At 53.5% G+C, this 14,347-nt stretch overlaps 1 protein-coding gene across 2 annotated transcripts in view; it reads left to right on the top strand.

Moving 5' to 3' along the window:
• The first annotated feature begins 3,420 nt into the window (after positions 1–3,420).
• Positions 3,421–14,347, top strand: part of LOC144717199 (GRAM domain-containing protein 2B-like) — a 38,892-nt gene continuing 27,965 nt past the window's right edge. Inside the window, exons 1-2 of one of the 2 annotated variants that reach the window (XM_078592562.1) lie at positions 3,421–3,912; positions 8,759–8,895. In XM_078592562.1, the coding sequence (XP_078448688.1) occupies positions 8,795–8,895 (101 nt within the window). In that variant the 5' untranslated portion in view covers positions 3,421–3,912; positions 8,759–8,794. The remainder of the gene's footprint in view (positions 3,913–8,758; positions 8,896–14,347) is intronic. The other variant, XM_078592561.1, reaches the window with a different exon arrangement.

The raw sequence follows: 14,347 nt of genomic DNA, 5'->3' as shown, positions 1-14,347 counted from the left end.
CCCCCAGACAGCCTTCGCCATGCCGTCGGGGGCAAGCGCTGCTTTGCGACCACCAATTTAGGCTGCAACCCGCGCACGAGGTTGCGTTGGAGTGGCCAGCACCACTCCCAGCCGCCTTCCCCTCCCCGGTACCGATGTTTATACGTGTGTGTGTGTGCTAAACTTCTTTCGCACCGTACGCATCCAAACCGTGCTCATCAAAGGTGCGGGGTGACGCGTGCAAATGTGTTTGTTTGGTGGCCAAGAGAGACATTCGCAGCACGAGGTGCTCGTATTAAGGCCACCGATAAAGTAGAGGCGAGGCCCCGGGACTGTCTGTGATGTTACTCGCCACTGACCTGAGCCGTGGTAGGCAATCGAAACCAGGTCGCTGGTGACTTCGTTCTGCTTGCTAACCCCGAACGATCCAAATACGCATAACGCACGTGCGTTTGCAACACACGAAGACAATAACATGTCCCCCGTTTAATCACAGACTGTTGGGGCAATTGCTGTTCGCGAGCACCTATGAAGGCCGGCACGGTACACGAGCGGGTGGGTGGTCAGCACCACGCCGGGCCGCCTTTGTCTCCCTAGTGGCTATGTTTACACACCCTCCATCAGGTACTAATTTGAGGCTGAGTCGACCTAGGGCAGGCCTAGGACCGCTGCAGATATTTCGCCACTGTGTTTGATCGTGAGCGGGAATCGAACGTCGGTCACCAGGGTTCGTTCGCAGTGCTTTTACCACTGCGCCACCGCTCCCCATCAAAACAACATCAGCCGCCATTCGCCACTCATGGGCGGTCACGTCACCTAGCCTGGTCTGTGCTAGGCTAGGTGCACTTTGAGGTCACGTGAAGTGTCGAAGGCTCGCTAACAGGAGGTCACGGCCCAGACTAAGGTGCCATGGGTTGACTGAGGTGACTGGCAGAGGCACCAGCTGTACTCTGCTAACTTTTTGCACTTTAGCCACCCGGCGCTCCGCTCGTCGTTGTGAGCGTCGCTCCTCTGCCCCCCGTTGTTGTTTGAGGGCGGCTGCCTCCCACTGTCGAGTAGCGCCCTTCACGATCCTCCTCCACAGAGGCCGATCTCGACTCCGCTGCGACCAGTCATTGGCAAGTCCACTCGGCCCCATATCTTCTCGTACCGCATTATTCCATCTCTTCTATAGCCCGTGCCGCGTCCACTAAGCCCCCCAACCCCCCTCTTTCCGGCCAAACAAAAGCTGATGGGCATGCGGTGGCTGGGGCATGCGGGCAGCCTCGCCTGCCGGACGAGCTAACCGATGGGACTGTGCTCAGACCAGTCAAGGAACTACGAGCTCCTCGCACGATCCTGCTTGCTTAAGTCCAGGGTGGATCGGAGGCAAGCCAGCCCGAATGTTTCAAAGCGATGAGGATGTTCCGTCAGAGGGGGTCCACGTTTGTATTGTACGTACTTTGGAGTTCTTGCTTCGCCGTACGTTGCCAACCGTGCCAATCGGTGGTTTTGCAAAGCGTGCACACCCACGCAACACACGCACACACGGGTCGGTGGAGGATGTGGCAATGACCTAAGGGGGGCGAGGTGATGTAAACGCCGCTAACAAAAACTAAACTAAACAAACGTTTTTATTTTATTTTACAAGGTAAAGCCCACTGAGCTGTGTAGCTCTTCTTCAGAAGCGACCTGGCCTCTAATTAGAGCTCAACGAAGTCGCCCATCACGTGGGAATATATATAGCGGCCAAAGACTCTGAACGCGCGTTTTCAAAAGGAGGGAAAAACCGGAGGACCCGGAGAAAAATCCACTCGACCACGGGGAGAACACGCAGACTCCAAATATACAGCAGGCGTCAGGGTTGATATCAAACCTCCTGCATGCCAGGCGAAGTCGTTAACATCTCGCCTTCCCTGCTGCGGGCCCACCACCAACGCAGCCACAACACCACATGAAGTATTCACACATTAGGCCACACACCCGACTATCAACTACCTAACCACAATACCCACCCATCACCCTACTGCCACCGACCTACCAACTGTAACCTAGTCTCGTGACTTCTCGCCCGGTTGAGCAAAGGCACTGGGGCACTGCATATGACGTAATTAACCACAAATGGCATTTTTGTGTGTGTGGAAATGCAACGCGTCTCAAGACACGTTTTTAAAGAGGAGGCATGCAGTGGAATGTTTGTCCAATTTATTTGTCGTGGTGTGGGAGGAGGACGAGGAGGAAACTCGAGTGAAACGAGGTCACCCGCGGTGCAAGGGGGCACATCACTGGGACATCATATCAAAGACAAAGACCCCCCGTGTAGCCTTAACAAACTGCTGGGGCAAGTGCTGTTAACGAGCACCTATGAAGGCCGACACGACACACGAGGTGGTGGGTGGCCAACAATCACCCCCAGCCGCCTTTGTCTCCCGAGTGGCGATGCTTTAACACATCGTACTTGGTACTCATTTGAGTGTGAGTCGACCTCGGGGAGGCCCAGGTACCGATTTCTGATCATCGTCACTGGTGGTGTAGGTGGCCGTGAGCGGGAATCGAACTCGGGGCCGCCGGGTTCGTAGCGCAGCGCGCTAACCACCAACACTACTTTGGTGGAGCTTTGGTGATTGTTGCCCATCTCGTCTGCGTGGCGGCGTTGATTTTGTTTGTCGGTGCGGATGCTCTGCCCGGTGTCCTCTGACACGAGGCCAAACACTCATCACGTGAACGGAATCGGCCAAACATCCCGGCACATTGTGGCAGGATCCTCCTGCCAACGAGGCTTGACACTCTCCTGTTGAATATGAATCCCTGCAGAATATGAATCCCTGCAGTCACGAAAGCTTTAAATCGAAACTCTCTTGTTGGTTCATGAAACCAGATCATCGTGGATCGGCAGACACGGTCTCATTCCTCATACCCGTGTCTCGCCCGACTTATACCCACAACGCCGCCAATGATTGTGCTATTTATATTATAGGACTGTGTGTGTGTGTGTGTCAAACTATAACCCAGATTGTTGGCCTATAAACATCTGGCAGTTGGCCAGCAAAGAAGTGCGTCGGTGTTGCCGAGGAGGAGGCGCTGTCGGCAGCCCGCGGGGCTCGTGGTTTGCTTGGACATCGAACTTTTATGTTTTGTGGTTGCGTTTTATCCCGTGGAGATACGGACATTTGCACGTCTGCCAGGTCATTAGAGGAAATCGTCAACTTTATGACGATCGCACGCACACACCCCACCACCCCGAGTGACGCAACTCACCTGTAAAATCGGAGAAACCGTTCGCGCCTTGCCTGGCCCAGACGTCATCCACTCACGCAAGGAATGCAAATGATCTCGTTCGGCGCATTCCTCAGCATCCTCCACCTTGCCAGCTCGCTCCTCCCCACCTCTCACTTCCTCCAGCTTCACAATTCACACCTCCTCCTCCTCCCTCCTTTCTTCATTCCTCGCGCGCTCTCTCTCTCTCTGCTCCTCCCCCACCCACCACCCAACTTTTTTCTCTCTCGCTCAGGTGTACGTGTGTGTGTAACGTCGGGGGGTGGGGCGGGCTGAGCCAACTCGCCTCGACTTTTAAGTCGCGCGTGGAACGAACCGTGACCGCCCCTGCATGCGACTCACGGCCGCACTCGAGCTGCGTCTGCGCTCCGTGCTGCACGCGTTGTCTCTGTGCTCGGGTTGTTGTTGTTGTTTCCTCTGCGTCTTCACCCTCCCTCCGTCGTATTCCCCAGCGCTCGCCGACCAACTACCCGCGCCCTCGCGCCAAACGACTCATCCCCATCGCGCGCTCGCTCCCCATTCAGCCGCGCGCTGCACAACGAGACGAGGACGAGACGCGCGCGCGCCCGTGCGCCCTGCGCGCGCCGTGCGCGACTGCAGTGCGTGAATAACTAACGACGCGAAGGCCGAAGCGAACGCACTCGTAGCGGCAAAAGACTGGAGAAGAAGACCAAGAAGGTAAACATCTGGGGGTGGGTCAGGGGGTGGGGAGTTGTTACTTCTATTAAACACACATTGAATTTTGGGGAGAATGTTTCGATTGTTGGATTTGTTGCGGCTGTTGTTGGTTGTGAATGTTGTATGTTGAACTTATTTCGCGCCGTACGTAGCCAACCGCGCTAATCGGGAGGTGCGGGGGAAGGACAACAAACTAAACACAAAAAGCAGTTCTACAGAAACGAGTTTTCAATCGAGATGATTTAAAAGTGCACAGCTTCAGTGGCTCCTTAATATCGGAAGGAAGAGCGTTCCAGACGGCCGCAGGAGCGCATCTGAAAGCGCGCGATGTGGTGACCACCGCCTTTGTTCGATGGCTGAGCTAAAATCCGCTGCGGCTGCTTCTGCTGTGTGGACAACAGGAGTCCGCTTCATAGTTTATGCTCCTTGACGACATCAGCGAGGTATTGTGGTTCATTTGTGGCAAGCACTTTGTTCAACGGTGATGATAAAGGAAAAATAGAGGTGATTGCCTATCAAGGAGATATGATTACCGAGTTGTCAACATCCTTTCTCGGGAGGGTTCTAACTACTTATGCTCGTGATTGGTGAGTTTGAAATCGGGAACAGATAACTTTTTACCGCACTGGCAGTGCTGCCAAGATTACAATAAGCCAACACGTGCTGCCTTAATAACAACGTTCAACATCGACGCAGTACGTGATAAAGCGTTTCGACAGTGTCGGCAAGTGGGCCGTGTGGCAGACATCCCTTCTGTACGGGATAGAGTGTTGCCCCCTCGCACGCACGTGTTTTCGCCCACATGTAAACACTCGTTTATCAGCTGCTAACACCTTTATATTATGATAACCGCAGAACTTTGGGTGGTGGTGTTCCTCCTCCTCCTGTCTGGCGCTGTTGAGTCGTCCTCCCCATCAATAGCCCGTTGAGCTGTTGTCGTTTTAATGTCCCTCTGCGGACGGCTGGGACACGCGGGTTAGGATGATTGGAGGCGCTGTAACTTTGTGAGAGAAATTCGGATTTGCCATCGACATCAACGAGCAAAGTTTGTAAGATAATCGTATTGTCTCTGTCCCCAGTGAAACAGAGAAGGAATATCAGTTTAAGACGTTGACTTTCGCGACCAAAGTTAGCCATAAGCGGTTTTTAGGTTAGATCGCGTAAATATGAATGTGTCGTTAAACCCGACACCACCCGACACAGCCAATTAGTAAGGTTTGTCACGTGAACAAAACGTGCCATTGTATTACTAGTTCAGCACACCGGTGTGTTGGAGAGTAAGCCCAGAGTTATTCTGTGTTCAATTATCCACGACAATAATTTCCATTGAAATATATTACAATTCATCATAGATATCATCATCATCAGCAGCCATGGTCAGTCCCCTATTGATCAACGCCTTCCTTCCTGAATATATATCGTGTCTTGCCGCATGCACTTTTGCAAGGATGCAAACAATCCAAACAACAGCACGAATACTATAAATATGTATATTTCCGAGACTAGATTCAACTGTAAAATTATAAATGTTTTACACAGTTTGCATCTCTCTCTTTCTCTCCCCCCGTGGTCGCGTGGATTTTTCTCCGGGTCCTCCACGTTTTTCCCTCCACATTTGGAATCGACATCACGCGTTTAGAGTATTTGGTGACTCTATACAGTTTCCACGTAATGGTGACAAGCCACTTCTTTGAGCCATCATTTGTGGCCGGGTCGGTAATGAAAAAGAGTTATACATCTGAGCGGGGCCTTACCTGTAACAAAAAAATAGGTTAGTAGTTTAATAGTTTTAAACATGGCAACAGGCGGCTACTGGACGCGACAAGAACGTTGCCGTGTGACTGCCTGAATCGCTTTATTTTTATGGTCCTTGCTACCGTCTCTCCTCCACTCGTAAAAGTAAACTCGTGTGAACGCTACACGCCGTTTTAGCAACATCTCGTAAACAAACCGCATTCGGCGCTACAGCCCTACAGCTGCGTGTTGCCTTCAAACTCAGAATGTCTACTTAGACTGGAGAAACCCGATGTGAAGACCCTCGGCTTACGGATCGTCAGGGATATTTATGTATGTCGAGTCCATGGGCCAGAGGAGCAGTGATTGGTACCACCTAATGTTAGTCGTTATTCGCACCGTGTTATCTACACGGCCAATAAGGGTGAGTAAGTGGATAACCCTACTCGCGTTAAGTGGCTGTCACGCAATGAATTCCCTGCGATTAGCCGCACAGAGAAGTGGGAGCCGCTAAAGTGATGCCACTTCAAGTCGTACCGACGCGTTAATTTCAATGCCTGCCCCGGGCTCGTGGGCTAAACAGCACGAAGGTGATGTTGACGAGACGTTAACTACCTCGCCTGGTATATAGGGGGCCGTGGGTACGATTTCTATCCTGACGCCTGCTGTATATTTGGAGTGTGCGTGTCTCTCTCTCTCCGTGGTCGCGTGGCATTTTCTCCCGGTCTTCCGGTTTTTCCCCTCCACATTTAGAATCAATATCGCGCATTGTTTTAGTATTTGGCTGCTTTACGGTTCCGCATGATGATAAGCCACTTCGTTGAGATATAATTTGTGATCGGCAGGTGGCTTCTGAAAGAGAGCTACATAGATTTCGATTTAAAGCTTGCGTGACTGCAGGGATTCATATTCTTGGTTCGTTCGGTAAAGTCACGTAAAAGGGAAATAATTGAAAATTAAACGTAATAAAATACAATTCTCGCGACGTTTCGGCCACAACGCAAGCAGCCGTCCTCAGGTGAAGAACAGAATTGTATTTAATGGTTTATTTTTTATTTTTTTTTATAATTTCCCTTCTACGTGACTTTACCGAAAGAACCAAGAAGAACTACATAGCTCAGGTGGGCCTTACCTGGTAAAATAAAAAAACAAAGTTAAATACTTGTGTTAGGGCACGAACTTCATTTCAGGGCTCATCGGTGATCCAAAGCCCAGCTGCATCCCTGCCACGGGGTCCTTCCTTGTCCGGACCACATGCAACGCGTGACGAGACGATACGGCGGTAAAACCAAGCCCCGCCATAACTCAAGCGTCAACGCTGACGAGCCGATCGCTTTAAGGGCCGGCGCGAATCGTTACGTGAGGCGGAGAGGCGTCGTTGCTCGCAAGAAGTCCCCCGTAGCATCACCCCCCACCCCCCCCTCCGCCTTATCCAATGCGGTGCCACGCATCTTTATATCACCTGCATTGCCGTATTATGCGGATCACAAGGCGCACTTTTCAAAGGATGTATTCTCAAGCAAAAGTTTGCGGGGTGCATCTTCAGGTAAGAGTGTGTGTGTGTGTCTGTGGTATAGGCCACATTTGTATAACCTTCTAGGCACTGGACACATGCGTGGCCTGTGTCTTACTTTCCGAAGTGTCCCCTACAATCCGGAGAATACGGCAATAACATTCCGAGCAGTCATCGTGGTAATGATGAGCACGGTATCCATGTCTAGGTGCCAGGTAAGTAGGGAGAGATTTCCTCCAGCAGTGTATAGATCATGGCTGATGATGACCATCGTCATCGTCGTCATGGTGATGAGCTTAATGTGTGCAATGCATTCGTGAATCAAAGAAAGTTATACGGTTACCAAACTCCCCATCGCTTGCGTAATAAGCATTTGCATTTCAGTTACAACGGGAAAATCTAAATACCGTGGTCAGCAGATGTCAAGTGGCAATGGCCATCTTCTTGCTCCCCCTACTCTGCGAATTCCCTCCCAGCAACGTCCCTGGAGGTGCCGCTGCCGTCTGGGAGCTGAGGGTGACCTCGTAGCTCAACCTTATCACCTGAAACAAAATAAAGTCTCAGTTCGAGTCAAGTCACAGGTCAAAGCGATGTCCCGCCCAAATGAGCATCGAGGCATTGTGGTGGTCATCTCCCATTTACAAGGCATGCAGAGCCAGTGGTGGAAATTCCACGTTCCTATGGCGGGAGAGTGATTGGCACTGGCATGAGCAGGTCGGTGAACAGCACCACGACCGGCCGCCTTTGTCTTCTTCGTGGCGATGTTTACACACCGCTTCACAGGTACTCATTTTTAGGCTGAGTCGACCTGGGTCGAGTCCGGATTGCAAGTCCAGTGTTGCTCAACGTTTTTTTTCCGGAGTTCGGCCCCGGGACAACTCCCAGCTGAAATGAAGCCCCCGGGACAACTCTTTAATAACGCGGTCACGTTTCACGATCCACGCGCCGTTGGCGTGAAACGGGAATCGCGCCAAACTCGCATGGGCGGCGTCACCAAAACGCGATATCCTCTCCGCCTATAGATCTTTCCCTGATCACAGCGAAGCGACTCTCGCTATGATCACTCTCGCAGCCGCAGAAGTTCTCCGCATCGGTGGGTCGGGTGTAGGTCACGTTGGTGGGTTGGGTGCAGGTCATTGCTTTATTTTGGTGATTTCGAAAAGTTTACTGGTTTGGCCATGTTTGTTTTTTGTAGTACAGAGTAAGACTGATGGCCTTAATCTAAGTTGTCTTGTGGTTGTTGTTGTTGTTTGACTTGCATCCCACTGGGATTTTTGCACACAGCGATGGTGTACGGTGTTTTTTCTGCAATATTTTGCTGTCTTTTCTTGGATTTTCTGTTTGCACTTCGTCACATATTCACTTTAAGATGTTTTCTTGTTCATGTTTTTGTTTTTTGTTTGTTGCGGTTGCACCCGATTCAAAAGCCGAATAGCTCACAGGGCGATACCTAATAAATGAACTTGAAGGTCACGTCGATGGGTCGGGGTCGCTGGTGAATCGGGTCGGGTCGATCACTCAATCAGTGTCTCGCTGAAGCAGGCGGGCCGCGTGTGTTTGCGCACTCGCGTTAAGCAAACTCCGATTTCGCGTGCGCAGGGCTCGCTCGCCGACAGGCGAAGGTGCGCAGTGACGATGCCGCACGGCGTGGAGCAGCAGCAGCAGACGACGACGATGACGGAATCTTCGGACTCCTCTTTTAACCTGGGTAGAAGAAATTCTGGCCGACTGTTCGGGTGAGTCTACGTGTGTTTGTGTTTTCACAACAACGACAATGAACATCTGTTGGTCGTGCTTTCTGCGAGTTAAGGGATATCGAGATTCTCTGCCACGTTGACGGGTCGTGCCGCGTGTTGGTCGGAACGATGATGCCCGACGTTTCGCCCCACGTGCCGAGAACCTCTTCGGGGACCGAAACAGAACCACGTGGCTGCGAGTTGCTTGAGGAACCGAATCAGAACTGAACAATTCAGAGCTGAACAGGCACCACCGTGAGACCCTGTGCAGAATAATTATATATCATCATCATCGTCATTCGTGCTCTATCCACCGCTGGATCAATAATCTCCCAAACTTACGCCATCTTTTACTGTCGATCTTTAGGCAAAACTCCGTCTCGCTCCTACACGTGGGCCGATTGATTCAATCGCGATGGTGTCGCTCCATCTCCGCGGTGGAGGTTCCCTCCGGGTAGTCAATTGCTTGTCACGAGGTTAATTGCGCTGTGTGCTATTGACGTGTGCGATTGTGATGTAATACCCTGTCGCAAGATCAGACCTCCGCGAATTTGAACCCAGACGTTCCTAAGAACTGCAACCTTTGTTCCCATGATCTTTCGCCTCGTTCTAAAGAGGATCGTCGCTTGATTGATTGGGTGGCTGGATGATTGATTGGGGTTTCTAGTCGTAAGATTATTTCCTATTTTCCAAATAGCTGTAATAGCTGTATACCCGGGTAACCCAGAGGTCACAAAGGTCACCAGCCGCTCCTTCGTGAGCCACCCCGTAATGCCGGAGTTTGGAGGGCCGGCGGTGGCGGCTGACGGCTGTCTGCTGCCGTACTGCGCATGCGCGACCAATGGAGAGGGGAGTGTGCGAGTCCGGGAGGGGAGGGGGGTGGCTGGATTGGCAACTGAACGGCACGGAGGAGTGTCTGACCGTCCGAGTTTGTAAACTGTGAAGATTCCGCGGCGCACGGCTTGCGAAGTACCGACTCAGTGAGCCGCTCATCTTCGAATGCATCACTGTGACTCTTATCATTGAGACCCGCATCAGTGACCCTCATCAATGTGAGCCTCATCAGTGACCCTCATCATTGAGCCGTTCATCAGCGAGCCGCTCATCAGCGAGCCGCTTCTCACGGAGCCGCAGGCGGATGATGTTGTCCGCAAGGTTGCGTAGAAACAAATTTGCTTGTAGCAGATGCGCGTGGGAGTGACCACGCGGCACGAGCCCGAGCCGCACAGCCCACGGCAGTGATTGACAACAACATCAACAACAACAACATCAACAACAACAACATCAACAACAACAACAGCAGCAACAGCAACAGAGGCGACTGCGCGGCATGTTTGATTCGCAGCTCACATGGCGTACGAAGCGGCGCACATCGCCCGTTCGCAGCCCTGAGCCATCGTGGTGGAAAGTTACGTTCCGCCGACTTGCCCGCAAAGTGGTACCCTTGTTGTTTTAGAACCCCCAGGAGGGATGATGGGCTGAGTTGGCCCCGCAAACCTTTCCGATTTCCGAGCCGCTCGCTCTACCGAGCTGCGAAGGATTCGTACATTTGCTCGAAGGTCCACCTCTAAATCATTGCGCGATATCTCAAGGACCTCTTCCTCCATCCTCCTCCCTTCTGCTCCCCCCACCTCCTCCTCCCCCTCTCTCCTGCCCCCCTTCTCTTCCCCCCCTCCTCCTCCACCTCTTCCCCCGCTCCTCCCCCTCCTCCTCCTCCTCCCCCTCATCTTCCCCCCCTCCCCCCCCCTGTTCCTCCCCCTCCCCGTCCTCCTCCTCCCCCTCATCCTCCTCCTTATCCCCCTCCTCCTCCCCCCTCCTCCTCTTCCCCCCATCCTCCTCCTCCGCCCTCCCTCCTCCTCCTCCTCGTCGTTGTGATAGCGGCACAACATCGGCAAATTCGCAGGGCAGCCCACCGCGGCGCGTTGAAACGCGAGCTGCCCGCCTCGCCTCGCCTCGGGGTGTCTGGCGGATCTGTAGCCAGGACTTAGACACACAAAAAGAGAAGCTCGCGGCTAAATTATTTACATTAATCCTCCCCGCCCCCCCCCCCCCCAAGGTGTTTGAGAACGAAAGTGCTGGCAAACGAATTCATTAAAAAGTATGTATTCTGGGAAGCCCTAAGCAAATATGTACGTTGAACTTCTTTGGCGCCGTACGTATCCCTAATCGGAGGTGCGGTAAGGAAGGACAACACACTAAACGCAAAAAGCGGTTGTGCAAGCAATCGAGATGACGATTTTTTTTTAAAACAAAGTGCACAGCTCCCAGTGGCTTCCAATAGCGATCACGTCTTCCTCGGTTGCCCCTGTGTGCTCGGCCTCGATGTGACAACGAGACGGCCCCGTGGCCATGCAGCTGCCCGTGGCATCTCCAAGTGCGGCAGTGGCGCATCGTCTCGGCGTGCGCGTGGCTCCAGGTCAAAGCGTCACAATCACCGCCGCATTGCTCACCGCATTTCTCGCCACGCGCCCAGGAATTTACACGCAATGTTCGGTGACGCTGTTGTTGCTGTTCCGTTGGAAGTGGCGCACAAAAATATTATTTGCCAAAAAAATATACTAGTCCCATTTGTAAAGAACGCTTCTTTAAAAAATAACGTAACTCAACTATATTGTTCACCGGTTGAAACCCACTGAACTGGTTAGCTCGTTTTCAGAGGCGATCTGGCTACGCGTGTCGATGTCTCATCGAAGCGGCTGATATCGTCATCACAAGTGGGGATTTTATAGTCGCAGGCAAATCATCCGGACGCGCATTGCTTTAAAACAAATGTGGAAGAGGGAGGGCAAACGAGAGGAAACCCGGAGGAAAATCCGCGCGACCACCACGGGCACAGAGAGAGAGGCGGAAACTCTAACTGAAAATATACAACAATAGGCATCACGAGGGTTCGGGATCGAAGCCACGGACCTCCTGCGTAGCAGGCGAGGGATACAGATGACGCTTCGGGCAATAGCCCTTCTTCAGGGAAGACACATATAAAAAACACGAGGGCCATTGCTCGGAATGTCCCCTCTTCTATGCTTTCTTGTAAGGTCCACGGGCAGTGCCATTGGTGAGTGGATAGAGGTTTACGCAATAATTATACGCCTAGCAAGAGAAGAGGCGAGTGTTGTTGTTGTTGTACCCGCGGGGAACATGCGGTTGTCACGGAAACCGACGACGCCGCTTGCTGCTGCCCTGTTTGAGGGGTCAGGGGTCAGGTTGACCGTCAGCAGTCCAGACCGGGGGGGGGGTCAGCAATGAACGAGCCTCGACTCGACTCGTCTCCCTCCGCAGCCAGCGTCCACACCCTCCCTCCTCACCACGGATTTCTAAGAGGTCAACACGAGGCCGCTTGTCCAAGCGAGCGGTGGGGGGGGGGGTCTGTGTAGGCAGGCAGAGGGCGTAAGGGGGGAGAGTCGAGGGCGCTCAGCTCGACTTGCACAACCGCGCGCGTTTGTGCGTGAGAGAGTCGCGGACGGGGAGGCGCCTTCAATACACAGCGCGGGCATGGAAACGACTTTGACCCCTGCGAGGTCGCCCGCTAGAAGACGCCGTGGATGTCCATGGGAAACAGCCGGGGCCAAGCATCCTTCTTGTTGTGCGATCGCGGGCCTCCCTTTGTGGGCGCCCCGGGGGAGGAGGGACGGTGGGGTGGTTGGTTGTGTGCGGACCGCCGGGCGACTAAAACGCAGTAAGTAAAAGTGGGGAGCGGTGGTGTCGCGGTTCGCGCGCTGCCTTACTAACCAGGCGGCCCGAGTTCGATTCCCTCTCAAGGCCACCAACACCGGTGACGATGAATCAAAATCGGTCCTGGGCCTCCCCTAGGTCGACTCAGCCTCAAATCAGTACCTGGTGCGGTGTGTAGTAAACATCGCCACTGGGGAGGCAAAGACGGCCCGGTCATGGTCCTGGCCACCCACCTCCTCGTGTGACGTGCCGGCCTGCTCGCGAACAGCACTTGCCTCAAAAGTCTGTTAACGTCTAATGTCTCGTGCAGCCCGATGTGGCGATCCACGCTGGGATGGCTGCATGAGGGGGGTTCACCCATGCCGGGTGTCTGCGTTGTGGCAGCTTTTGTGGCACACTTCATCACACACACAATTGCTGACGCACGTGCTGCGTTAGCAATGTGACGATTCATCGCCACCCTCCCCACACACCCCATGAATTGTCACGATTTAGGCTGTCGCGATTTGATTCAAGAGGTCCATTTTGCGTGGTTGCGACCGCCCCGTTTTGCATCGTTGGCGTCTCTCGCGAGGACATTTGTATTCGCGTCGTAACGACATTGAAATATCAACAACGGGAACCTAACGGTGTACAAGTGTTGCTGTAACATTGTCAATCGTCGATTCTTACGTGCAAACAAAAAAAACGCTACACGGCTATCGTGAGCATAAGATTGCATTTTAATTGTCCGAATCGATGAATCATCACGTGTCTGCCTGCCGGTCTCGTGTCAACGATGTCCGTGGCATCGGCAGATTTCGTTTATTTGCCTACATCTTGACGATGACTCGGTAAAGTCGAGGCTGGCGAGGGAGGTTGCCTTGTTTGTATTAGCAGTCGCCCCTCGACCGCTGTGATCTGTGCAGCTGTTAATCGATCAACTTTAGAGTGACAGGACATGCGACGCCCATGGGGGGATTGTGACAGACCGCGCGAGTGATACACTCACACACGCGCGCGCGCGCGGGTAACAATGACGTTCTAGAAGGGCCATAGACGACTGAAACTTGGCACGAACAAAATCAAGTCTACGTTTCACCACCAACACCACCACCATCGTCGTCGTCGTCTTCATCCCTCCCACTCTGCTATTTCCCGGCACCTGAGCCGGGATGTAGTTTGCACGGCCTGCCCACTCCGTGCGCTGCGTTCACGACTCCTACCGCTCCTACGTGAGCATATTGGCACAGGAGAGAGAGAGGGGCAGAGGGAGAGGAAATTGGTAACAAAATGCGCGATGTGCAGTGGACACCTGGGGGCTGTCTGCCCATGGATCGTGATGATGATGATGACCACTCCCACCGGGAGAGTTGCAGCGCCTGCACACTCCGTCGTTGGCTACGCAACCACCGAGACCCGACTACAGTCGACCCCCACTACAGTCGACCCCCACTACAGTCGACCCTGACTACAGGCGACCCCCACTACAGGCGACCTCAACCACAGGCGACCCCCACTACAGGCGCCGAGTCACTTCTGGGCGTTGGCTCCGAGCTCTCGCGCCGCGGCCGCCTCTCAGCTGCCACCCGTCACACGTCACCAGCGTCCCGCGTGCGCTTCTTTTATTCTGCCGCATCAGCACCAACATCGAAACCCCACAACAAGCGCCGCTCACGGGCATCGCCGCGGCTGCTGCGAGGTGGAGGGGTGGGGGGGGGGGCAGGGGGGTGCGGGGGGGGGGGCAGGGGGGCGACGGGGGGCGGGGATCGCGACGTGATCCGTTCCGCTGCCGCTAACC

The sequence above is a fragment of the Lampetra planeri genome, chromosome 3 (genome assembly GCF_965212315.1).
Source record: "Lampetra planeri chromosome 3, kcLamPlan1.2.h2, whole genome shotgun sequence".
Taxonomy (NCBI): Eukaryota; Metazoa; Chordata; class Hyperoartia; order Petromyzontiformes; family Petromyzontidae; genus Lampetra; species Lampetra planeri.
Note: the sequence above shows the minus strand (reverse complement) of the source record. Positions and strands in the feature narration are given on the sequence as shown.